The 25,424-nt window shown below is 33.6% G+C and overlaps 1 protein-coding gene across 2 annotated transcripts in view; it reads right to left on the minus strand.

The window, feature by feature from the left end:
- LOC129221151 (hypoxia-inducible factor 1-alpha-like) overlaps positions 1-25,424 on the minus strand; it is a 493,631-nt gene that overhangs the window by 364,191 nt on the left and 104,016 nt on the right. For both annotated transcript variants that reach the window (XM_054855597.1, XM_054855596.1), the window contains exons 2-6: positions 11,677-11,870; positions 9,017-9,156; positions 8,155-8,349; positions 6,159-6,352; positions 4,944-5,050 (exon numbers count right to left, since the gene is read on the minus strand). In XM_054855597.1, the coding sequence (XP_054711572.1) occupies positions 4,944-5,050; positions 6,159-6,352; positions 8,155-8,349; positions 9,017-9,156; positions 11,677-11,870 (830 nt within the window). The remainder of the gene's footprint in view (positions 1-4,943; positions 5,051-6,158; positions 6,353-8,154; positions 8,350-9,016; positions 9,157-11,676; positions 11,871-25,424) is intronic.

Raw genomic sequence — 25,424 nt, forward strand, 5'->3', positions numbered from 1 at the left:
GAACTGCCCTTTTGTTAACATAATTAGAGATGTAACATTTGCAGTTTTGAAAATGGACAGGGGAGTATACTCAAAACCTATTCTCCCTCTAACATTACTAAAGATTGTCAAAAATGCATTTTCAAAACTACACATTCTTAAACTTTCAGGGGGAGAAGCCCCTGTATTTAAGACACATGTCATATAAAAAAAAGGGCCTTCAATTTCATGCACCTCTCATTCACTTTTTGACCGCGGAATCGGCCAGAGAGTCGGATCATGCGGCGACAGCAACTTTTGACTAAGGGCAGCAAGTTTAAGTGTTGCAATAAAAACACTTACTGTTAATCCAAAAGGGGGTTTTAATCTCAAGATCAGAAAGAAACCAAAATTGCGTTTTTAGGCCCTTAATTTTGGAAAAATTTCGAGTCAGACTCTCCTATCCCTGCTACCCTCCCTAAAATCACTACAGATAACTTTAAGTTGCATTTTCAGAATTTTGATTTCGAAAATTTAGGGGAGGATAGCAGTCGCTTACCGCCCGTTATGCCGTCGTACCAAACGAAAATTATATTTCCTGGGCTTCGATTGAAAACAATTTTCCCTAGGAAACCTAGGATCCCTTGTCTAACGTTGCCAAAGAAAACTTTAGAATGTGTTTTAAGCAGAGAAAACTCCTAAATTTCCATCTCCTTCCTGTATACTCACTCAAAGAAAATTTGTAACGGCGCTTTTAAAGTCTTATTGTCAAATATTTGAGAACCTCCGAACCTTCTTTTCTCCCTCAATGTCATCAAGCGTAGGCTTTATAATTTCAAAAAATTTCCGAGTTAGAGCAATCACTTCTTCCCCTAACATGTCAACATATATCCCAAAATTGCATTTTTAAAACTTCAATAACAAAATTTTCCGAGGTTAGTCCCAAATAAGTTTTTAAGGCTTCAAAAAATTTCCAGGGGAACGTCCCACAAACCAAGCCCTTTCCCTTGTTTTACTGCAAAATATAGTCTGAAATTGTGTTATAAAAAAAATGTCTTTTGAAACTGTGTCTAAGATGAGATACCAAACCCACTGTCAGTTTGGCATGCATTTCAAAATATTAAAATACTCCTAGGTCTACGCCTCCCTTAAAAACAATCATTTGGGCACTACAGGTCCTCAGAGCTCATGGAAAGTGATTCGAGGTACATATTACTATTCCACGTCCAACTTGGGGGCTAATTAAAGGTCCTTATGTCATTGCTATCATTCGAAATTGCAACATTTACGACACCACACATTTTTTTCAGAACCAACAAAGCTTGTACATTATTGAATTTTGGCCAAATGATATTATAATAATAAATTCCAATTATCTGAGAAAACATTTGCTCACATTTTGATAAAATAATTTTAATGCTTGGTAGTTCAGTAAAATTATTGTTCAAAAGAAGAAAATCCAAAAAAAACAACCGATAATACCGCCTGCCCCTTCCCCCGCCCTTCTTCCTCAACTTTTTTCATCTTTCTGTTTTGCTTCCCACCCCCCACCCTTGCTATTTGTCCCCCAATGTGCAATATGATGCAAAAATCATAGCAAAAGGTGACTTCTTCACATTTTTGTCGAAAATTTATGACCCCCCCCCCCCTCACTGCAAGAAAATCCTGGCTACTGCCTTGGAGGAGGCCTTCCTCACAAGAATTCTAATGACCACAGGGAAAAAAAAACTTCAGAAAACACAAAATAATATTATAAAAATAATGCAACCATTTAAGAAAAACTTTTAAAAAAAAAAGAACACATTATTCTTTTTACTTTTTTTCGATGTTGACTTTGAAAAATAAATTCCCAATGAGCAATTTAGAATAATACTTTTCGAATTTTTCTTTTTTTTTCCCCAAGAAACAGTGAGAGGCTAATGCACAAAATTTAAATTCTGAGCCCCATTTTAACTGGGGCCCAGGGCATGAAGCCAACATACCTTATCAGGCTCTGTTCACATGAGAGTTAAAAATTCAGCTGAAAAATGGGTATGAAATGACAGTAGCAGATTCACAGGTTAGGGGGGCCCTTGCAATGTGTTTTTGCTGTTTCTCCTTAGAGCAGAAAAGAACTATGTGATATATTTCTCATGTGTCTTTTGAATCAATATGGAGGCTCTTTGCATGTGGACTTTCTACAAAGCGGCCTCTTTGGATCCCTATGTCATGGGGGTACCTCATAGTTGTGACATTTGCCACATGGTAAATGCACCACTGGAGAAAGAATTTAAACCAAAAAAAAAAGAGAACAATAAGGTTTGAAACAACAGAAATTGCCTGAGGAAGAAAAAAAAGAAAAATTCTGAAATTGGAAGAGATTTTTAACAATTAACGTTCTTAACTGCATGCAAGGAAAAAGCTTTCCTAATAGCTAAAAATATTCTTTATTTTAATTTTAATTGGTGTTACATAGTGCTGCCATCTGTGATTTCAAGATCGAATCTCTGCAAAATTTGAAAACATTACTTGTGGCGCCATCTACCATTGTAAGTTCAACAAAAAAGTTAGATAAAATTTTGATACATTTCCCAGTGATTTTATTTCAGTCTTCCAATTGAGAGGAAAGGAAAACAATTTATGAAATTCTATAAAATAGTTCTCATATTAAAATAATATTTGATTTAGTTTTTAAAAAAATCTTCACTCACAATTTAAAAATATTAAAAAATTAAAACATGTCTTTGTATGCCTTTTCATGAAATCATACTTTTATTGCAGTTGAAAGACAGAAATGTAATGTTGATTTTTTTTACCATATTCAAAATGCATAAGACATGGTGGTAACAGAATCTGGGAAAATAAGTTCCCTGATAATAAGTCCCCGATATTCCCTGATTTAGCTCCAAAAATTTCCCTGATTTTACAATTGTAAAGCAGTTTGAAATTTAGTTTGAAAAATATGAGAGAAAACAGTTGATTTTTATATCAGAAAACAAGAAAGAAAACAGTAGGATTATTCGAAATAATTGAAGAGTAAGCTTTTTTATTAAATTTTGTACGGTTCAACATTTCACTTGTGACATTTGAAAACTGACATTCAAAATGATTAGAGAATTTCAATTTAACATTTACGAATTAAGGTTTTAATAAAAATAAACATATTTTATTGACAAGCCTTCATAATCAAAAATGTTTAAAAAAAAAACAAATAAAATCAGCTTTTTGAAAAAAAAATTAAATAGAAAAAAAAACGATAAGTTCATCAGAACTTATGAGTAAATTAAAAAATAATAAAAAGAATTTTATCTGATTCGATGCAGTTTTACGAATTTTTTTCATTTTTTGTTGGGTTTGATCTCAAGGCTTTGTTGGTTTGTAGCAGTTAAGAATAATTTTAGAATTTATTAAGTTTCTTTTGGCAAAAAAAAAAAAAAATCTTTTGTATGAAAATGAAAACAAATATCAGGGAGAAAAACTTCAGAGGTTAAGCAGCTGAAAATTACATTTTCCCTGACATCTTGAAATACCATGATAATTCCCTGTTTTCCAGGCTTTCTAGATTGTGTTACCACCCTGTAAGATATGCTGTTGCCCCCATTAAATTACACTAATTTCCTATGGTTTTACACCATGTCAACAGATTTCTGTTCTGAATACAGCATATAGAATCACAAGATTAAAATTCAATAGAATCAACAAGTTTTTTAAAAAGTGTAACATTTATAACTCATGGACAACCCATTAAATGGAAATAAGTTATTTTTAATGACGGATTATGTTACAGTTTGGTGTGGTGTATGCCCGTGTAAACAATTGGCAACACAGAAGTAGACAAGAGAATAATCACTCTCTACTTGGCGACAGAAGATCTTACTTTGGTAACTAAATGAAACATTCAACCAGCCACTGCTTAAAAATGTAAACAGCTGTACATAAATAATGCTTCATTGGTTTTTCCTTTTTTTTTTTCTTAAAGCCAAAAGATAAAAAAATTATATGCACATTTCAAATGATTTTTTATCAAAAAATTGATTATTGAAGCACCATCACTCTGTTTTTTGTAAATATTCGTATGCATAATGTTGCAGATCTCTCATATACCAATGTTTTTATTTTTTAAAAGTCCTGGACGAAATTCCTACTATTTTTTTATGTACCAAACATAAGCTAAAATATAGTAAGATAAAAATATAACTATCTACACACAAATCTAAAAATTATCCACAGTTATGAAATTCAATACACAGTTTTAGTACTGCCTTTTGCTTTCAATCATATATCCATGAAAGCAAAAGGTGAACTTTTTCATCAACTTATCTAACTATTTTGAAGATAATCTATGTTTAATATTGATATTAACAATTACCAGGCAGGCAATGCACTTGTTTACAACAAATGTATCTGCAAAGCAAGAAATGTATCTACAAATGACATGTGCATCTATATTAATTTACCTATGGCTAAAGCCGAAACTTGTAAAATCAGTGGTGCCCACCTGGGGGGGGGGTGGCGTCATGGCGCAGGACTGCACCATTAAAAGTTTTAGAAGGGGTTTTTTGACGGGTATTTTTCTCACTTAGGGAGGGGGCAAGGGTGGGGGTCTTTCACAAGATTTCAGGGTGGGGGTGCCCTTGCTGTTAGGGGGTGAGCACCCCTGGTAAAATTATGCTGATCCGTTTGCATGCGCAGAAAACAGGGCTTCAAATTTTTTTATTGTAATCAGACATGTGAAATCAGCATAATAGAAGGCTTGAAAAAAATAAATGGGTATACCAGATATTTTTTAATATTTATGATGCTAAACATTCAATTTCTGTTGACAGACAGAACTTTAAAGAGTGAAACAGAAAGCATGGTGGAACTTCAGGCTAAAAGGGCCAGTTGCAAACATTTTTATACATTTGTTTAATGATTTTTAATTTTCTTCAAAATTTGGTAAAACTTGTGACCTTTCCTTTTTCTAATAAATATTCCTTAAAATACTGAAGATCATGCAGACTTACGTGTTTTGTATGCAGCAGCGAGAGCAGAGGCATCTAAAGCATGATGAAACATATATACTGATTTTCCAAGAAGCTCAGAACTTGTAAATCCAAGAAATTCAGATATCCTGTTGAAAAAATGGTGTATTATTACTCATACTTTTAAATAACCAAAAGTGATAAAATAGTTTTGAAAAAAACTCAAAATTCAAATCCAGTATTTTTTGCTATTAATATGTAATCTTGGAACAAAGGATGTACAGGAGGGCTATAATTTAATTTTTGAAAAAAGAAAGGACACAGGGGATAACAAAGGGAGAAAGAGGGAATGTAATTCAATCTTTGTCTTTCTTACAATTAAGAGTTTTGATAAGTTACATTTTGCACAAAAAGAACCTGAGGTCAGTTTCAAGATATGTATAGCTTTGGCTAATCTACAGAAAAAGGCTAATCAAAAAAAGTCAAAGTACTATAAATTATTTTTATACTTATAAAAGTAAAAACAATTCACTAAAAAAGTTAAATGCAGCACTATGCACAACAGCGTAATTATATTTATAGTTATGTATTTTGAGAATAAAATTTCTAACACATATCATTTAAAATAAAATGCAAGAGCACAGTTATTTATTATTGAGGGTTAAAACTCAAAAAATATTTGTTTAATTTTTATCTAATGGCTATTTCTGTAAGCTTGGTTTGCATTAAAAAGAAAAAGAGAATTTTGGTTTTAAAATTCATTTGTGGAGAAACTTTTTGAAATTTAAAACGTATTTACCTAGTACCTATATTTATTTTCAAAAAATAAATTAATAATAATAATAATAACCATATTTATTTTTTGTGGAATATAAATTCATTACTCATTAAGAGAGCATAGCTTACATTTACCGCTAATCTGCTATAAATATTGCAAGTTTGTATGCTAGAATTTAAAAACAAATATGCAAAGTATATGATAAAAAAAAAAGCTTTTAAAAATGCTTTTAAAATAATGAGAACTAGAATGAACAAAAAAAAAAAAATCAAAAATAAGTTTTATTTTAAAAGTTTCAAAAACCAATACATACAAATTTATACTTGCTTAAGTTCAGGTTTGCAATTAATTTATCAATTTAATTAAAAAATCAATTTTCTAGTTACAATTATTCACTTTTGTTAGAATTAAAAAGCGGAACGGCCAAATCTTAGAAGAGAGAGAGAATCTAAAGAAATAAGTTTTTAAAAATCACTCACCTTTCATCTATGTGGGTGAATTTCATGTCTGGACTATGTCGGCTGATGAATATCTCTCTGTCTAATGGCACATCGATCTGAGCTGGATGTGGTACGGTTTTGCCGATAAACACCAAATAATATGTTGGATTCTTTTTGACATCATCATCATCAACAAATGGGCTGTCAAATTTGTGGCCAATGTAGTGGATTACCTGAAATCAGAAATACAAATCATTAAAAGTTTGATCCAAAATACTGTGTATTTAATAAACATAGTTGTGAAAGCCAGGACCTAACCCTGAATCAAGGTCAGGAGCATAGATGCCAAACAGTGTGAAAACTTTTAAAATTTAGGTTTGAAAATCTGTAGTCTAATAAAATCTGTAGTCACAATGTGCAGTTAAAATTTATTTTGGAACTGGCTCAGGACCCCCCCCCCCCCCACCTTGTAAAATGATTTCAAACCACCTTTTCTTTTGCTGAGTCCCTCCAAATCCTGAGGTAAATACCTTTAAATATTATTTGTACAATGTATATTTGTACAATGTACATGCATATTATCATTTATTAAGTACCTTTTTCTAACTGCTGAGTTCAATAAATAAAACCTACAAACTTCTTATAAAAGATAGCATTTTTATTTATCGAACCGAAGAGCACTGAAAAAAAAATCCTTTTGATTGAAGATTATAACCTTTAAGATATGCTGAGAACATTAATAATAATGGCTGATATGTTCTTAGAAGACGAACTCAATTGTACTTGCAATTTATTTGCAAATCAGCATTATTTTTAATTTGCCCTTCAAATCAGCAGATCATAAACATATTTTTAACTAAAGGTTATAATGAACTAGTAATACATTTTAAATTTTATGATCATTTAAAAAAAAAGAGTATCTTTTTAAAAAGGGGGCATTATATAATTACTTTAGAGAATTAAAATTTATTTATAAATTAATTAAGGTAAATGTTCAATACAAGATGCAAAACTATTTGGGTGAAGCCCTAGACTAGGAATTTTGAATAGTAGCCACTGGCTCCCAGAGTCACAAAAAATGGCAGCCACTTTTGACTTTTGGTAGCCAGATTTTGAAAAAAAAAAAATATTCAGCACAAAAAATAAGTAACCTTAAGGAGTTTACTCTGAATTACGTTGCCAAGATGTAGTCAACTGATGCGCTACACGTCTCAGAATCGAAAGCATGTTATTGAAACTCTATAAACAATTTGATTTTTAACAAATAAACATATAATAGCCACTTTTGGCGACAAACCCTTAATGGGGTCGTTTCCAAAATTTTAAAAGTATTTTTTTCTGAAAAAGCATGCTTAAAAACTTAGGATCTGACCATTTTTTAAATAATTTGTTTGACTTGAATATTTTTAAAAAAATACTGAAATCTGTGTGCTTTCATTGTTTACGCTTCTGTCGTGTGACATCACAAATGATGAAATGCCCATTCTGTGTTGCCAATCACAGAGCAAAATATTTAATTCACATCTTTACTCACGTGTATTGGCAACAATATGGTTGATAGTAAGCGTAGAGCGTAATTTTTATTCGCTTCTTGATTATCATAACGTGGAACCCATGGTAGAAAGATGCACGAAAATGCATTATTTGTGACGTTATAAAGATCACGCCTTCTTTTCAAAATCGGACATTTAAAAAAAATTATTAAAAAATAACTGTTGGGAAAATGAAAGTATTTTCTGGGTCCATGTTATTTTTTTTACTCATTCTATCAATTTCAGTGACTAAAAGTAGTACTTTTGACTGAAGGAAACCTCCCCATTTTTGGTAGCCATTTTTAATGCAAATGGTTTCCCAATTGGCGACTAGCAACCGCTAATCTAGAGCTTCAAATTTCGGTAGCTACAGTTTAAGACTGAAGATTTTTGAAAGAGACCTATTTTTATGCAACAGTACTGTTAGATAACATTTTGGTTAAATAAGAACAAGCAGGGTTGAAATTTTACAGCACTCATTCTGAATAATTCCTTTACCTTACTTGATAAGCTGAGGACTTTAGGTTCATGGATCTGCCTTTGGACTTCAGTGTGGATTTCATCCTCACAAAGAGAGACTCTGTTTCACGCCTATCAGGATCAGCTTTGACTGTGGATTTTGAAGCAAGAAATGTTTTAATCTCTTCATGATCACAAGGATGGGAGAACTCATAGACACTATGCCCCATCATGTCCACCTAGAGAACAAATACAATTGGTCAATATTTGTGAATATTACTATATATATTTTAAATCTAAATGAGTACATTAAGTGAACATCATCAATTTTGTAACTCAGAGCCATACTGACGTAAGTCCAAAAATTGCGATTTTCTGTTTATTAGTGCATTGTATGTAAAATCCTATTCCGCAACAAGCCATGTAAACGTAATTCTTAAAAACAATCCCTTGAGATTAGTTACCAGAGTTAAAAGAGCACATGTTATATTCTTTGCATGCATCAGAAAAAAGGTTTTTCCTCTCCCCTGTAAAATTACCATAATGTGACTTATGTCCTTCTGGCTCTGATGTACAGAATTAATAATAACAAAGTGAACAACCTAGACAATTATTTTTTAATGAATCAAATCCTTACATATCAGAATATAAAAATTATTTATTAAACTAAAACCCTAAATATGTTTCGAGCAGCATATTTTAAAAATCTGTAAAATATACAGGATTTTTTACAAAGACAAAATTAGTTATTGTTTAAGATTATACACTATTAATACAACAAACTAAACTTAAAAGACAGAAAATTATAATTCAATAATTAGTTTGGAAAAAAAATCAGCATAACAAAAGAAATAAGAATTTCAGAAGCAGAGTTGGTAGTTATTGAAAAAAAAAAAACTTAATTACCTGTGAGAGTCCAATAAATTCTTCCACATTTTCTGATAAATAAATAATGTCACCTTCTTCTGACAGAACTAAAAGAAAGCCATTCAAAACCGTAGCATAGACAGAATCCACTGGAGATACAGGAAGAGTTATGCCGGAAGCTGAAAGAAAGAAAGTACACATATACATCAACACACAATCACACATACATCGCATAAATACATTTCAAATTTTAAAATATTGAGAATTTTATATAATTTGATTTATAAAACAAAAAATATCAAATAAGAAGACCAGAACCATCAGCATCAAACATTTTACTATAAGCAGCGGCTTTCCCAACATGGGTGTCACATGTGGGTGTAACTAGTAGTGTCAGCCCAGAGGAAAAAAAACTTTTGAAAATTTGCAATAATAAAAAGTTTGTATAATTTTCAGAAAAAAATATTTTATTCTTGCAGTGTAAAGAAAATTCAAATTAAAAGACAAGTATAAATTACGAATACATTATGCAAACATTTTCCTAGACACATATGTAACCTCTTCTCCCAGCAATATTGCATGGGTGCCCATATGCAAAATTGTAAGGAGGGCTCAGATATTTTAACCATGGTTTAGCAGGATATTTTCCCCATGGAAGCAGATTTCAGGACAGATTAGAGTCATTAAAATTTGACATTTTTAATAACTTATTCATTAATGGCTGGAGAAGAAATGTTTTTGCATTTTTGCAAAGAAAAAAGTACTAAAAGCAAGAAAGTTCTCATTTCTGAGGGGGCTCAACCCCCCCCCCCCCCCCCTTTGCCCCCCTATATGGGCGCCCTTGCAATATTGTGCTCTATTTTCATTGAAATCAATAGAAAACATAATTTACGATATTTTGATCAAAAATACAGATTGAAAGCATTTTTATTTTTTATAAACTTCTGAATCCACTTTGGATGTCCACCCCCCCCCTCCCCAAGTGAATTTTCACTGGAGTGGACTATTCCCTTCCTCCCCTCTCCTCTCTTAGTGATGCTACTACTACAAGTGATAAATAAAAAATCTGCTATCCAATCCATGGAATGCCAGAATGAATATTTCTTAAAGTAAAAAAAAAAAGTAGGTACTTAAACCACAAGCTGACCAAAATGAAAGCATTTTTGTTAGTCCTCAAACTATTACGTTTCTACAATATCTTGTAACATTTCAGTTTTTTTTTTTTTTTTTTTTAATTCTTCTTTTTTGTGAGGAAGGGAAGAATAGAGTGGAGGCAGTCCCCCTCCATTGAATCACATCTTGATATTTTATAATCTAATCCATGCACGTTGTGATTAGAATATAGTTCTAATCACAACATGCATGGGCATATCCAGAGTGGGGCAAAAAAGGCAGCTGCCCTTTCCAAAATATAATTTTTAAAAAATCAAGTTAAGAAAATTATTAATGGTTACTTCATTTCTAAATTTTTGATAAGTTAGGTTCCAGTAACTTTGGCCGATTTGGAAAAGGTACATTTCTTCTTGAGTTCATTGAAAAGAGAAAGCTATTGGTGCTTAGTTGGCTTAATACTGCAATACTGCTGCTATGCTATGAAGGGTAATACAGCTCAAGGTAATACAGCATCAAAAACACTTTCTTTTTCCAAACTCTCCTTGCAAAAGTGCGTTATTACGCATGGCCCTCTTCCCATACCCTGTGAATTTATAAAAATCCTTCCCTCAGACCCGGCATTTCAGGATTTTCTGAGGGGGGGGGGATCTATTGACCCACCCCTGATTGCCAAATGATTGAGCTGAATATGCCCGTGGCAACATGCAACAATATGAAAAAAATATATCAATGCATGATTTATCCATAACTAGCTGCGTTGCCCGGCTTTGCCCGGTCTACTTTAAAAATAAAAATTGTGTCAAGTGACATATATTCAACAGTCAGTCTTAAATAAAAGAAAAAAAACCATCATGCAAAATTTCCCCTCCAAACAATGATGACAGGTATTAAAATACTTAAAAAAAATTTAAATGAGAAAGATGAATTTAAAAAGCGTAACCATGAAAACATAAAGTCAAACAAGTTTATGAATTGAAAATGAGAAAGATGGAAATAAACAATGGATTCAAAAAGCGTTACCTTGGAAACAGAAAATAAAATGGTTTAAAACTTGTGTAGAGAACAGATTTTTGAAACTTTCGACCATAGGTTGAGTTAGATCTGGAGTAAAAAAAGCAGCTCTTTCCAGGGGTGTTAAAAAAAAACTGGGACAATCCCTTCATTTTTTATTGATAGATTTAATGAAGAAAGTAGTGCCTAAATTTCAGCTAAGCCTAAACAAATTCGAGCTAAAAACTCAAATAACTCTTGTCGTAATTAAGTTAGATCATTGAAACAAATTGCGTAGAACGCGGAAAATCTACTCTTTTCAACAATATATAATATTAATATTTGCAAGCAATTTTTCACATTCATCATCGGGAATTTCTGAGAAAATTGGGCCTAAATTGGAATAAAAAAAGAACTATTCATCGATTTGTTTTCAAACTGGTCTGCAAACCATTTCAGGACTTAAAGGAACAAACTGAAAATTTCACCGAAATCGGCCGGATAGTTCTCGAGTTTTGCGAGTTCAAACACACAGACGCTTTTTGGGGACTTCATTTTATACTATATAGAGAAAAGGCTATTTACTCAGTACTTACGTAAAAGAACCTTTATCATGTCTCTGACTTTGAGATATCCAACTGTTAGCCGCATCACAGAAGCCTTGTCCAATGTGGAGGCTACGTTAGGGGCCAATGGCAGCTGGGAAGACATGTCGGAGAAAATCTCCGACTCTTTACTCCGTCTACAGCGAGCGGCATCACGAGATTTCTCCTTCCTTTTCTCGGAATTTCTGGAAAAAATAAAACTCCTCATCAGGTCACTCAAAAAAAAAAAAAAAAAAAAAAACAGGAAACCATACGAATTGTGTAATAATGAAAAAATATTAAAATAGGTATTAGGGTATCAGTCAAAAGAGCATATTACGGCATTTTTTTGCTGTCCAATGTGGCGCGGGGCAATCACCACAAAATAAGGGGAGCGCCTTTCTATGATTTCGTGTATCATACATGTACAGTCATAAACACACAAAACATAGAATTATTGCAATAATTCTCTGTTTTAACTAGTGCACGAAAATATTCCTCTCTTCCAGTCTCCAAAACATTTTTTTTTTTTTTTTGTAGCGTTGAAGCAGATACAAATCCTGAGAATAGAACTTTTGAATCAAATAAAAGGCTCACTTCTCCTTTGTCTACTTCCCACCAAATTTCTTGGAATTCTGCCTCTGCGTGCACTGACATAACCATAGAGCAGTAATACTAAAGTAACCAGAAAAAAGTTTTTGGGGGACACACTGAAAAAACAAAGGGGAAAAAAGAAACATTTTTATCTAATAGAAAGGGGGGGGGGTCTAGTCAATTTTTGAAACTTTTGGTTTTAAAAACCCAATTTTAGACTTTCTTTGCAAATGCTAGGGGGGGGGGGAGATATAGGGGTCTCAGCAGAAATTTCTAGAACTTGAAGTTTAAAAAACGCGATTATAGAAAGTCATGTTTATTCATTCTGGGGCTAAATTTAAAATAACTTAAATCTGAGTTTCCCAACTGTGGTCTGCAGACCCCCAGGGGTTAGCAAGTTCATGCCAGGGGGTCGCCGCTGACACGATAAACGTAACTGAGATTGAAGGACAAGAAACGATATTTTAATTCAAAAAGAATGCACATGTATGAGGTATAAAAAAGATGTTATAACTTATATGACTTTCTGTGTGTACGAGGGACGGGGCAGGAAACATTCGCCCAGGGCGCCGTCAGTCTTGGGCGCCCATATGGGGGCAAGTGGGGGCTCAAGCCCCCCCCCCCTCTTAGAATTTAAAACTTCCTTGTGTTTATTACTTTTTTTTTTTTTTGCAAAAATGCAAAAACATTTCTTCTCCAGCTGTTAATGAATAAGTTATTAAAAATGTCAAATTTTAATAACTCTAATCTGAACTGAAATCAGTTTCCATGGGAAAAATATCTGAGTCCCCCTTACAATTTTGCAGATGGGCACCCTTACCGTCAGCTTTTTGGACGGCTCTGTGCATTCGGCATTACCCCCCCCCCCCCCTGTCCCCTCTTTTCACTTTGAAAGTAAAAAAAGTAAAATCTGAATAAGTAAACATTGAATGAAAGCGAGCGATTTGTTACCATGGCGGCGGAAATTTGTCCTCTAAAAAAATATTAAAACAACGAATTAAACTTATTCTCGGCTTGAAGTTATGATATGCTGTTTCATGGTCCTAAAATATTGAAATTTGAAAATAAACTACAAGCCAAACTTCTATTTCATGGCATAAAGTGCAATTGTAAAGCGCAAAAATGTCAAATCCGTAATCTGTACACAAGGATTGAGAAAAATAATAAAGCTACACAAGTTTTCATTCACGCAAGCAGAAATGTAGATGGCAGCACGAGATCTCAAAAAAAAGTTGGAAATTTCATAAAGCGTGTCGGCGTGTACTGCGCAGACTCATAAGTTTCGTTCGCTAACTTCAACGATAAAAGAGGAGAAAGTTTCAAGTGCTGAACATTGGAAACATCAAAAGGCGAGCGAATCCACAAATCATAGAAGCGATGACAGAAGGCTGCATCTCATGTAAGTTAAAACGGAATTCGTTTTACATGGATGGCAGAGGCTACTCCAAGTCGGCCTTGATAAAATCAGACTGAGAGGGAAACGACTTTTTAATAGGAGCGTTTGTTCTTAAATATGGATAAATAAAATTCAGACTCTTACGCTGCGCTCTGCACTCATCCTTCAGCGTAAAGTCTAGCTCATGAGAGAACATTTTAAAAAATATGTATCATCGAATTAACAAGCAATTGTAGATATTAAAAGTTAAAAGATGAATGGTAAAAATTTCGAAAACATTTTTTCCCAGCGAATTCTTATAATACTCGATCAGAAAGATAAAAGTTTAGGTTAACACTAAACAATGAAATTCAACGGTACGGTCAAGATTGAAATTCATTGGTTATACGATAAATGATAAAATATAATATTGGAGTTGAGTCTTAAAAAAAAAATCGAAATACTCTACAGACTATAGGGAGCGCTGCAGCCACTGTTTAATGGCAGATGAAAAAGGTAAAACAAACAAATGCCGTAACTTATAACTTGCTTTGATGCTTAGTGAATGATAGTAATTTTTCATAGTGTTTGTGGGAAGCTTTCTTTTCGATTCCTCTGAAATTACATTACACCACAAACTGTCTGAAGCCTGTAATTTACCCCAAAGAAAACACGTGGAACGGAATATTTTACCTTTTTCTTTAGTATTGTTAATCACCGCAAGGTAGCGCATTCGAGCTCTGGAGTTGCGAATAAGCTCGGTTTGTACTAAACAGTAAGAAATAAAATAAGCAGACGACTCCTTGATTACGACACTCAAAAATAGTAGATAGTTAAAATATTTTTTATTTAGATTAATTCTAAAGCAGCCAACAAAATTGAATTTAAAAATTGAGTGAAGAAAAAATATAAGCAGTACAGTAAAAGCTATTCGTACCCAGGCGCAAATCCCACAGGAGGGTCATCACCCCCCCCCCCTCTACAGCAACCAAATATAGCTCAGAAATAGCGTGGTTGGGACTTATCTTTCGACAAAATCGCCCTAGCTTCCTATTTGCTCTCGAAAACGCACTTTAATCCCCCCCCCCCCTTTACAAAAATAACCTCCAAATCCAGAAGCTGGATCCTCCCTTGTTCCCCATATCACCATTTCTTCTCTCAAATTTTTGTTAAAAAGTTGAGCTGGGTATGGCAGGAACTGAACTATCGCATTGATTTATGCCATGTGACCATGGGCTCACGCATAGAACACCTGTTGTTCCTGCGTTCATTAAAATGTTCTTTTCTGCTGTACTTGTCTAAGTTTTGTTTTATAATAGCGTTTGAAACCTTGGGGAGAATCATGAATAACATTGCACCCAAATAAACTTGTTGACAGATTAGGATTACACGTTTCGTAAACGAGGATTACGTTTTGAATAGAATATTTCTTCTTCATCACCGGCATCATGCAAATGAATTATCTTTGGAGAATTGAAATTGTCTAAAATTGTCCATCAGTAGTTTCAAAATAATATGGAATATTGAGTACGACTTTCATAATTTTGTTTAAAACTTGGTAAAAAAAGTTAAATGAATCATTTGAAAATATTTTTACAACTTCTGAAGTTGGTTTATAAGAGTATTTAAAAATCTACATTTTCCGAAATGCCACATCATTCGACCAGACGTGCTTTTAAAACTTTTCAAATAGTATTTCAGTAGCCAGGTGAAAGACCATAAAGCATATAAATGCTTTAATATCAGCTGCACCGCTATTATTAGTACTAGAAAGTCTCCCGTAAAGGTATTACGGGAGAAAATTGCTTCTACATTCGAATGAAGCAATTGCCTGTTTGATGATATTTCGATAATTGAAATTTTAACCCTAGCACCAGTGGATTAACCCTAAACTCCAGTAGATTAGTGTTAATTATTTTGGTTTCTTCGTTTTTATTTTTTTAATTTGGCAATTTAACATAGAAAGTTACATTTTTGGGGTAATTAAAGCGTAAACTTTAATAAATAGCTTAAAAATTTACGTAATGATGATTTTTTTTTTTTTTTCCAAATTCGAACTTTTTCGTGTATTTTCATTTTCTGCGAAATTTTTCCATATTATTGTACATATATTTTTTATACCATCAGAAAGTAGAGATTCCATCGAAAAAAACATGCTCCGATTTTTTAAAAAAAATCAGATATTTTGACGTGAGATTTTTCGATTGAAAATTACAAAGCTTTTTTTTTTATTAAATCAAAAATAGAAGAAAAAATAAATATTTTAAATTTAAAAAATTGCAGTGTATTTGAGACATAAAAAGGTAACTTTTCAAAGTTTTGTGAAAAAAATCGTTTTTTTTTATGGGAGATAAAAATAAAAAAACCAAAAAGTTGGTTCAAAAGAGAATCAAAGATCAGAGATCAAAAGAAGATCAATTTTTGATCAAAAGAATCAGTAAATACAAGGTTGAATGAATAAATGGAAAGATAATGAAACAAAAAACGAATAGTTAAATGATGTACAGTCGACGCTCATTATAACGACCACACATTATAAAGACCGTCCCATTATAACGACCAGTGGTAAAAGTCCCAACTTTGTTCCTATGAACTCTACGTTAATTTGCTTTCGTTATAACGACCGTTTTGTATCGTCTAATCCAATACAACGACCGAATTCACGGACGCTATTTCTGGTGTTCTTTCCAATAAAATAAGTTTGTAGCTTGAAATGACCTTGATTATTGTTTACGGACATCTGCCTGAAGTTTTCAATGTCAAATACAACTTTGAGAGGGGGTGGGGGAGGAATTACCATTCACCACAACTAGCACAGAAAAATAATGGGAGGAAAAATCGAGAAATTTCCAGATTCCTAAGAAAAGGGAGTTGACAGACGCGTTGGTAGTTTGGTGTTTAAATCTAGTGGTTTTTAAGATTTGGGGTTCTCGAGGGACTTTTAAATGTTTCTTAGAAAAGCAAAAAAAAAAAAAAAAAAAAACACAATTTATCACCTATATCTGAAACGGAAAATAATGTTTTGCAAAAATCACGTCTGCTAAAGAGGCAAACGTCCGTTTTATTTTCAGAAAGTGCAGTGGTAGCAGATTTGTAAGTGTGTAACATTTTCCTCCCTATATTTTCTACTTTAAAAGTTCTTTAATATCCTGTCATAGTATTTTGCACACGATTTTTCTAAAACACCTATGATAAAAATAATTTGGGCATTTAACTGGAATGTTTGAAAAAGTACCTTTTTTTTAATGGAACAACGGGGCATGCATGATGACTGTTTATTTTTTAAAATTATACCTCTTATAACGACCACTCGTTATAAAGACCTTTTTATCTGGGACGGAGATGGTCGTTATATCGAGCGTCGACTGTATATGAATAAACGTAAATGAGCGAGTAAAAGAATGAATGAAGAAGAAAATAAGTGAATGAATGAATAAATATAAGTGAATTAATAAATGAAGGAATTTAAATGAATTAATTAATAAATGAAAATGTAAGTGATTTAAATTAAATGGCTGAGTGAGTAAATGAAACAAACTACAGTAACCCCTCGTTATATCGCGCTTGTTGGGAGACAACAAAAAGGCGCGATACATCCGAAAAAGTGATGTAACCGAGGTTATAAAAAGTAAGGCAATTTTAACGTATTAACATAAAATTTAATGACATGTGCCCCCCCCCCAAAAAAAAAAAAAAAAACTTTAGTATCGAACTAGGACGATTCTTTTTTTGTAAAAAAAAAAAAAAAAAGTCTACCAATTTTTCTTTAAAAAAATAAATAAATAAATAAAAAATATTTTTATTGGTTTATGGTGGAATATGAATCGAGAGTTGCAGCTGAAGCTATATTGAACTAAGTACATGGAAATCATGTAGGTTTTGCTTTTTTTATATTAAAAAAAGGAAATATATTTGAGAAATATTTTTCAAAAAAATTGCGGTGAGTTTAAATAAAAAGCAACATTTAAAAAAAACATATAATTTTTGGGGAGACAAAGGAAAAGCGCGATATATCTGAATCAGCGATATAACGAAGCGCGATGTAACGAGGGGTTACTGTATTTCACTTTGCCCCGTATGCCGTTGTCTAATTGCACAATTTATTTAAAATACCAATAAGCTCAATATTAACTAAATTTTTGCTGCATTGAATATTAGAAGATCAATTAATATTTCGAATGATAATAACAAGATCCTTATCATTTTATAGTAGCAAAAATAATTTTTGACCTACAACAAATTATACCTACCCCCCCCCCCCACACACACAAAAAAAAAAATTTAATGGTTCAGTCAGCGCTATGATCCCCTCCCTTAGGTCAGGTAGGCACCCCTGCCTAGGGGCAGTGTTGCCAGATTGGGGGAAATTTCCCCGTTTTGGGGAAATCTGGTGCTCTCTGGGGAAATTTTGGGGAAATGGATTTTGAGGGGAATTCTTTGGGGAAAAATTTTTTCCTTGGGGAAAACCTGGGGGAAAAAAACCCTCGGGGGAAAAAAAGATTTTTTTTTCGTATTTAAATTCGCGTCAAGAAGTAATGGGAACATTGTATCAAACAGCGTTGGGTTAGCTTTTATGGAATTCGCATTTCGCATTACGTGGAATGTTATGCTATGGAATTCGCATTAATGTTCTGCGTGAGTAACTAGTTGATACGTGAAACAGGTAAAAATAAGTGTGATGAAGAGTGTTCTTGGATAAATATATACAAAAATCATAGTTTAAATGTACATACAGGAGCAGAGTAGTAAATGCGAGTAGAAAAAAAAATATATTTGGTTATTTCTTATCTCTCAATCAGGCGCTTGTTTTTATGACTAGTGGCACTCGCACGGCTTTGCCCGTAGTAGAAAATTAAAAGGTCTTTTGGTCCCCCTGTATATTTACAAATAATGCATGATGAATTTCTCTCCAATTGGCTTGTCCACGTTACGGTTCCACGTTATGATATCTTGGTAATTTACTCGTCCATCTGAAGATAATTTTGCTCGGGAAAATGTTCTTAAAATTGGAATAGAAAAAGAACAAAATCAAATTTTCAAAAAATCACTTAAAGGGGCACACCCCCATGCTACAAACTAATTCTTTGCCAAATTTCATGAAAATCAGCCTAACGGTCTTGGCGTTATATGCAAGTTAGAGATCCTGACAGACAGAAAGAGATCTGGACAGAGAGATATCCAGATAAAGAGACTTTCAGCTTTATTATTAGTAAAGATAAAGAAAGATAAAGATAAAAAGAAGACAAAAAAAAAAGCGAAAATGTGAAGAAAAAAAAAAGTTGGGGAATTTTATAAGCAAATTTGGCTATTTGGGGAAAAAAAAATTTTCAAGAGACAAAAATATTAGAGGAAGTCAATTCATTTTATGAAAATATTAGTGGGAAAATAATTTTTGCATTTGGGGAATTTTGGTAGAAAACATCGCTTTTTGGGGAAAAGTTGGAAGGGAATTGGGGAAATCTGGATTTGACCGTCTGGCAACACTGCCTTGGGGCTTGGAGTAGTCGAGAGTTGACTTCATGTTATTTCTTGTACTTTTAAGCTGTGTCGATTTCTCGTTATAGTGAACGATTTCGATTGGACGGACAGGTATCGTTATAACGAACTTCGACTGTATCCAGGGTCCAGTATTACGAAGTTAAAAGTGACCCTTTCAAACGGGTTTCTAGTCTCTCAAAAGCCAGGCTTTACACCACCAGTGACGCAAGAGCGAAAAACACAACTACGTCACAAAGATGTCGTAAATGTTTGCAAACAATCGCATGCCCGCGCACCTGCGGGTAAAAAAGGATCATAAAAAATAATGAAGCCATATTTAAATTCGCAGGCACGTCACCTACAAAGAAACAACACAATCGACCGCAGACTAGGTCGGGCAATGACTGCGATTCTCAGAAGAGACGACGGAAACAAATCAAGTCTCGTGCGCTCGCACGCCACTCGCAGAAATTGGGCTCAGCCAATAGTGTGCGCCCGAAAGGGTGTTTTCCTGGAGGTGTGTCATCTTGCTTCCGCGGGGGTTTCTGTATTTTGCAAATCATTTGCGATCAGGGCCTGATCACCCAAAAGCAGTGGCGCCGACTCCATAGGGCTTGCGGGGCCCGAGCCCCCTCAATAATTTGAGAACATTATTTGTCATATAATGGTTTCTAAAATTACAAAATTATGTTGGTATTTTTTATTTAGTTACATTGTAAAATACATTCAGTAATGAATTAAAACAAATAACTGTTGCGGTAGTAAACAGGTTAATTGAAAACGAGTGGTGTGAATAACAGGGCCGGATTAAGGATTTCGGGACCCATAGGCACTAGAAGTGTTGGGGCCCCCTCACACGTGTACATAATCTCATATATCATTTATACATAATCTCATATATCATTTCTCTAGCCTGTCTTTCTGTCACCACGCAAAATCTTCCTTATTCCTTTATGAAATTTCATAACCTACCCCTCATTTTAAAGCTTATAGTTTTAGGTTTTGACTACAATTTAAAGTATTACCAATAATGTTTATTAACAACTAATACAATAACTAAAAGGGAGCTCCATTTTTTTTTTTTTTTTTTTTTTTTTTTAACTTTTTCCTTTCTTTCTTTTTTTTCTGTTAAAAAGAACTTTTTTCTTACATATTCTCAACTTTAAGATTTCTCCAGGCCCCTCAGAACTTTGGGGCCCCTAGGCAACTGCCTACATTGCCTATTTAGTAATCCGGCCCTGGTGAATAATGATAGTGTTATGCTGCTGAGAGCACTCATAGAATTTATCCCAGTGCGCGAACCTTCAGGTGAAGTCTGTCGCCGGCGGCGCTCTCGTCTAAGTGTTGCTGATCTGGAAAAAATATATCAGGGATTGATTTGTACATTAAATGGAAGGCGAAGGCGTGATAGTTTTCTTCAATTATTAGAGTTAATAAAGTAATCTCTGTATTAACCTTTTTAACTTTATTAAAGCATTAACTTTGAGACATTTTTATTAATTGAACTCTGAGCCTTATCCAAAGCAAGCTTCAATTAGTTATTTCACTTATAGTAATCAAAGTGCGACAGCAATCTTTTACGCTTTATTCTTTTAATGGTAGTTTAGATTTACTTAAATATCATTTCAATCTTTTCAGAGCTATATATTCACTGCTTTGTAATAGACTAAAAGCATAATTATTACTGTAAAATAAATTAGATTTTTACGAAAATACCATGCATGTTTTTTTTTCAAAACCAAAAAATGTGTCGGCTCGCCGAGTTTCTCAGAGTGTCGATTTACCGAGAGTCGAGTTTTGGGGGTTCTAATGTTGATCATATGACTGTAAAATGCTTAAAAAACTTTAAAACTCACTATTTTTTATCTCAAATTTAGAAAATTTCCCCTGGCAAGGCCCCCGTTATGCCCCCCCCCCCCCAATAGTTGTTATAAATCGGTACCACTGGGCACTGGGAGTTCCTTTCCATGCAAGTCAAGTGCACTACCTTGTATGGTGCCGTAGCCTAGCTATGGCACTTCACGGCTCCCCACAAAATGGAATTGTAAAATTGTCCCTCACTTAAGCCAAGTGACATGATCTAATTGAAGCAGAAAATTTGTGTACCAATTTTTAGATTTTTTTACTTTGAAAACGCCATGTCACATATTGTTTGTTTGTATGAATTATACACACCAGAAAACATGCAAGCTGGCATTTTCAAGGCACAAAAATCTAAATTTTTTTCTGGTGGGGGGGGGGGGTTCCGTGCTTTAACATACTCCCTAGACCCCGGTGACATCCAGCTCCCCCAATAATTTTTCCAAGTCGGCGCCCCTGCCCAAAAGGCTTGGGAAGCTTGAGCATTTTTGCGGGGCCCAAATATCACTGTAAAACTGCACTTAATAATTCCAGTTTCTGGTTTTAACTGCGTTTTCTAAAGCGATGCAAGCATTTGAACTTGCAAAACAAAAGTGTTTGAAATAATTATACTATTGTAATTGAGGACTCATTTGATAAAATGTGTCCTCAATTTTAATCCCAAAAACCTAAAAAGTTTGTTACTACTCAAACTTGCTGAGAATTCAGGTGCAACATATGTAATTAAACAAAATTTCTGTCAGTCGGTAAGGTGGAAGAAATTTAACTCTGAATTACGTTGGACCACTTAGTATTAGTGTTGTATCAATGTGCATAGATTGTTTAGAGAAAATTCCCTGAACAAAAAGTAGGGGGCCCAAAATGAGGACGAGCTTCCCCTAATATCAGAAGTTAATCGGGCCCTGTTTGCGATTGGAAAGCAATAACCTAAGTCTATTGGGAAAAAAAAAACCTAGTCATTCGGATTTCTGTGCCACTGATGGTTTAACAATGTTATTCAAAGCTGTAGTTATAGAAGAAAAAAATTGGGGCAACTCACCTTGGGGTTTTGGGGGACTAACTCTTGAAGGCATGAAAATGAAAGCAACATAAAGTACAACATCTTTTTTTTATGCAGAGATGCATGTGTGTGTGTGTGTGTTTTGAAGAACAGGATGCCCGTTAAAAATTTTGGCTGTTACCAGTTGAATTGTCTGAACTGGAGGATTGAATTTGAGGATAATGATCAGGAGTTAAAATAATCCTATTCCTTCTTCAAAATGTGAGTCAAATAAAAAATTGAAAAAAAAACACGACAAACACATATTAGTGCCACGAAAACAAGATTAAATAAGTACAACTCATAAATAAGTAATAAATCAAAAACATCCCAAGCTCAACTTTACAAATTCTCAGTAAACAAACAACAGCTGGAGAATATCTTTAAGTAGAAAACGACAGATAAACGATCGTCTCGATGTAAGGGAAAAAAACGGTGATAAAATGAAACATGAAATAATGATAATAAAAAGTCACAAAAACGTTTTCTGACAGTCCTAATCTTCAATCGGAAAACGTCGGCAGCTACGAACAGTGATATTTTTATTTTTTTTTACTCTTGAGAAAGTTTCCTCAAAAGAGCATTAGGGAAGAATTTAGGAGGCTGTCAGATGAGCAATTTAGAAATAACTCAGAATGACGCGAAGTCAAGTTTCGACTTTCTTGACACTTGTCAAGGGAAGCAATGTAAATTTAATGCCTTACACCAGGGCTCTCCAGCCTACGGCCCGCGGGTCAAATTCGGCCCGTGAACAGATTTTGCCCCGCCTGCGGGAGGCATGCAAACTTTTTTTTTTTCAAAACAGAAAGTCTCGTTGGAAATATAATTGAGATATTATTTTTAAGAACAAATAATTATTTAAAATATTTTTACCGTCAATTTAAATCGTTTTACCACCATTTTTTACTCTTAATCACGAGTGCAGCAACCAGGGGCGGATCCAGAAATTTTTGTAAGAGAGGTCAAGTTTCAATGACCAACGTTATACCTCCTACGCAAAAAGTATTAGTTAAGCAGGAGTGCCTCCCCTCAAGGGTGACGTGCACCCCCAAATAAAACTCTTTCAAATCAATTCCCCCCCCCCTAAATTTTTTATGGTGTAACCTGCGCCATAGATCATGATTCTTCAAATTTTCATCAATTTTCATCCTATTTCTTTAGACTGGTCACATTACCGTAAGCTTTGAAATTATACGAGATTACAGCTATAAATAACTTGGAAAAAGCACACAACACACACACACATGTGTAAAAAAAAAAGGGTTAATATTGATTTCATGAACTATTTTTTCGGATTCAAAAAATTGAAGTTATATAATAAAAAATATTGTCCACCTTCTCCCGTTAGTCCCCTGGCATTGGGTATTTCCTGGCCCCATGGAAAACATGTGCTCCATTTACAGTTCTCAACTAGAAAAAGACTTTAAGAACTTAAAAATTCATGATCATGCTAGCGTTATGTTTTCTCTTTTTGCATCCACTTACAAGTATGACCAGACATTTTCAAAATTGAAGTATGTTGAATCTAAGTTTAGATCTTTTTTATTAGACGAACATTTAAAATCACTCTTAATGATCGGAACTATTAAAAAAAATACGAAGTGTACCCCTTAATGGACTGAAATTTTAAGCGGTAAACAAATGCAATCTTCTCATTGTAGTATTTTAACAGGGTTCATACTCAATTTGGATAAAAAAATTCCATGACTTTTCCAAGACTTTTTCATGACTTCATAAACATTTTCGTGACCTTGTTACACGAAGAGAATAGTACTATTTAATGTCAAACTTGCCAATTTTTTCGGAAATGGGCATTAGGAAAACTTTTACATGAGTGCCATTACCTCATTGAAGCACTTACTTGTGACTGAAAAAAATATCAGTACATACTGCTGAAAGTAATAAATTATTCTTTTTTGTCTTCATCACATACATTTAAGGAAAATAAAAATACAAGGAATGCAATACACTGATGTTTAAATGTCGAATAAATATTTAATAAATAGAACAGAATAGTAATGTGATAAAAATTGAATAAGTTTAAAATCATAAATTTACTTCATAAAATCATTGCCCTTTGATATCAATAGTGCATCTAATCACTCATGTAACTAGACAGCATATTCGTTCATTAAAGTAAAGCCACTTTTTACAGTAAATTCATTTTTGCAAACCAGATATTTCAGGTCGCTAAAAGGATCAGTTTTGTGAGCTATATGTTGGGCACTACTGTTTTAGAGTATTAGAATTCCCCTATTTCTATGTTCTATTGCCTGACTGAAGTCTTCATTTTAAAACCTTCAACATATCAAGATAAACTGAAAAATTTAATAATGAACTTTTTACAGGTAGTTGAAACGAACTGGTATGCAATTAAATTACACTTTTTGAGGGGGCGGGGCAAAATCAAGACAGTGCGAGTCCACTACTACAGAATATAAAATATAAGAAGTACTGAAAATAATGGTGGGTTCAAAATTAGTAATGCCCCAGTAGTAAAATCACATCACAAAAAAAGGTGAGCGGCTGTTACAGAAGCTGATGAAATTGGATTCCAAAACTCGGATTTGTCTTTGAGATCGTTCAATTTATATGCAATATTACTAAATCACTCAATATTTCTAGCGCTCTTTTAGCGATTGTTGCTTTCTTACTGCCCAAGACATTTTCCCATGACTTGAAATAAATTTCCATGACTTTTATGAAAATATTAATTTTCCATGACTTTTCCAGGTCTGAAATTGGTTTATTTTTTTTCCATGACTTTCCAGGATTTCCATGACCCGTACGAACCCTGTTTTAACCTTTTTAAAAAATTTTTAAAAGCTTTTTACGTGTTGTGTTCTCATTTATTTCTAAGTTTTTAGTCGTCATTAAATCAGTGAAATAACTTTTCAGTACATTGCAATAATTTTGTCTTGTATCACTCACTCATTAGCTTTTTTCTTTTTCTAACTTCACTTTATTTTGCGACAAAGAATACTTTTATTTCAGTTTCCTGAACTATTCTAAATTTTACAAGATTCCCTATCGTTATATTATTAGAGATTTAAGGGCACTTAAATCATAATTTAATTTAGCAAACAGCAAAGGAAATATTGCAACTTAGAAGAAGCAAGCCCAGAAATTTTCAAAAATCACCACTAAGCACTTAATCTAATTTTAAATAATTAAAAAAAATTGCGATGTATGGGTGGAGAGGGGGGAGCGGGGCTAGCGCTAAATAGACCATGTGAGCTAAAATATTGTTGCACTGGCCCGCCTCACCTCCAAACATTTGCAATGTGGCCCGCGAGTGAAAAAGGTTGGAGAACCCTGCCTTACACAAAGAAAGACGTGAGATTGTGCGCTTTACAGCTCAATATCCACACATAATACTCGTCCTCAGATAACAATGCGCTGCTAAAAAAAAAA

This window comes from Uloborus diversus, chromosome 4, assembly GCF_026930045.1.
Source record: "Uloborus diversus isolate 005 chromosome 4, Udiv.v.3.1, whole genome shotgun sequence".
Classification (NCBI taxonomy): Eukaryota; Metazoa; Arthropoda; class Arachnida; order Araneae; family Uloboridae; genus Uloborus; species Uloborus diversus.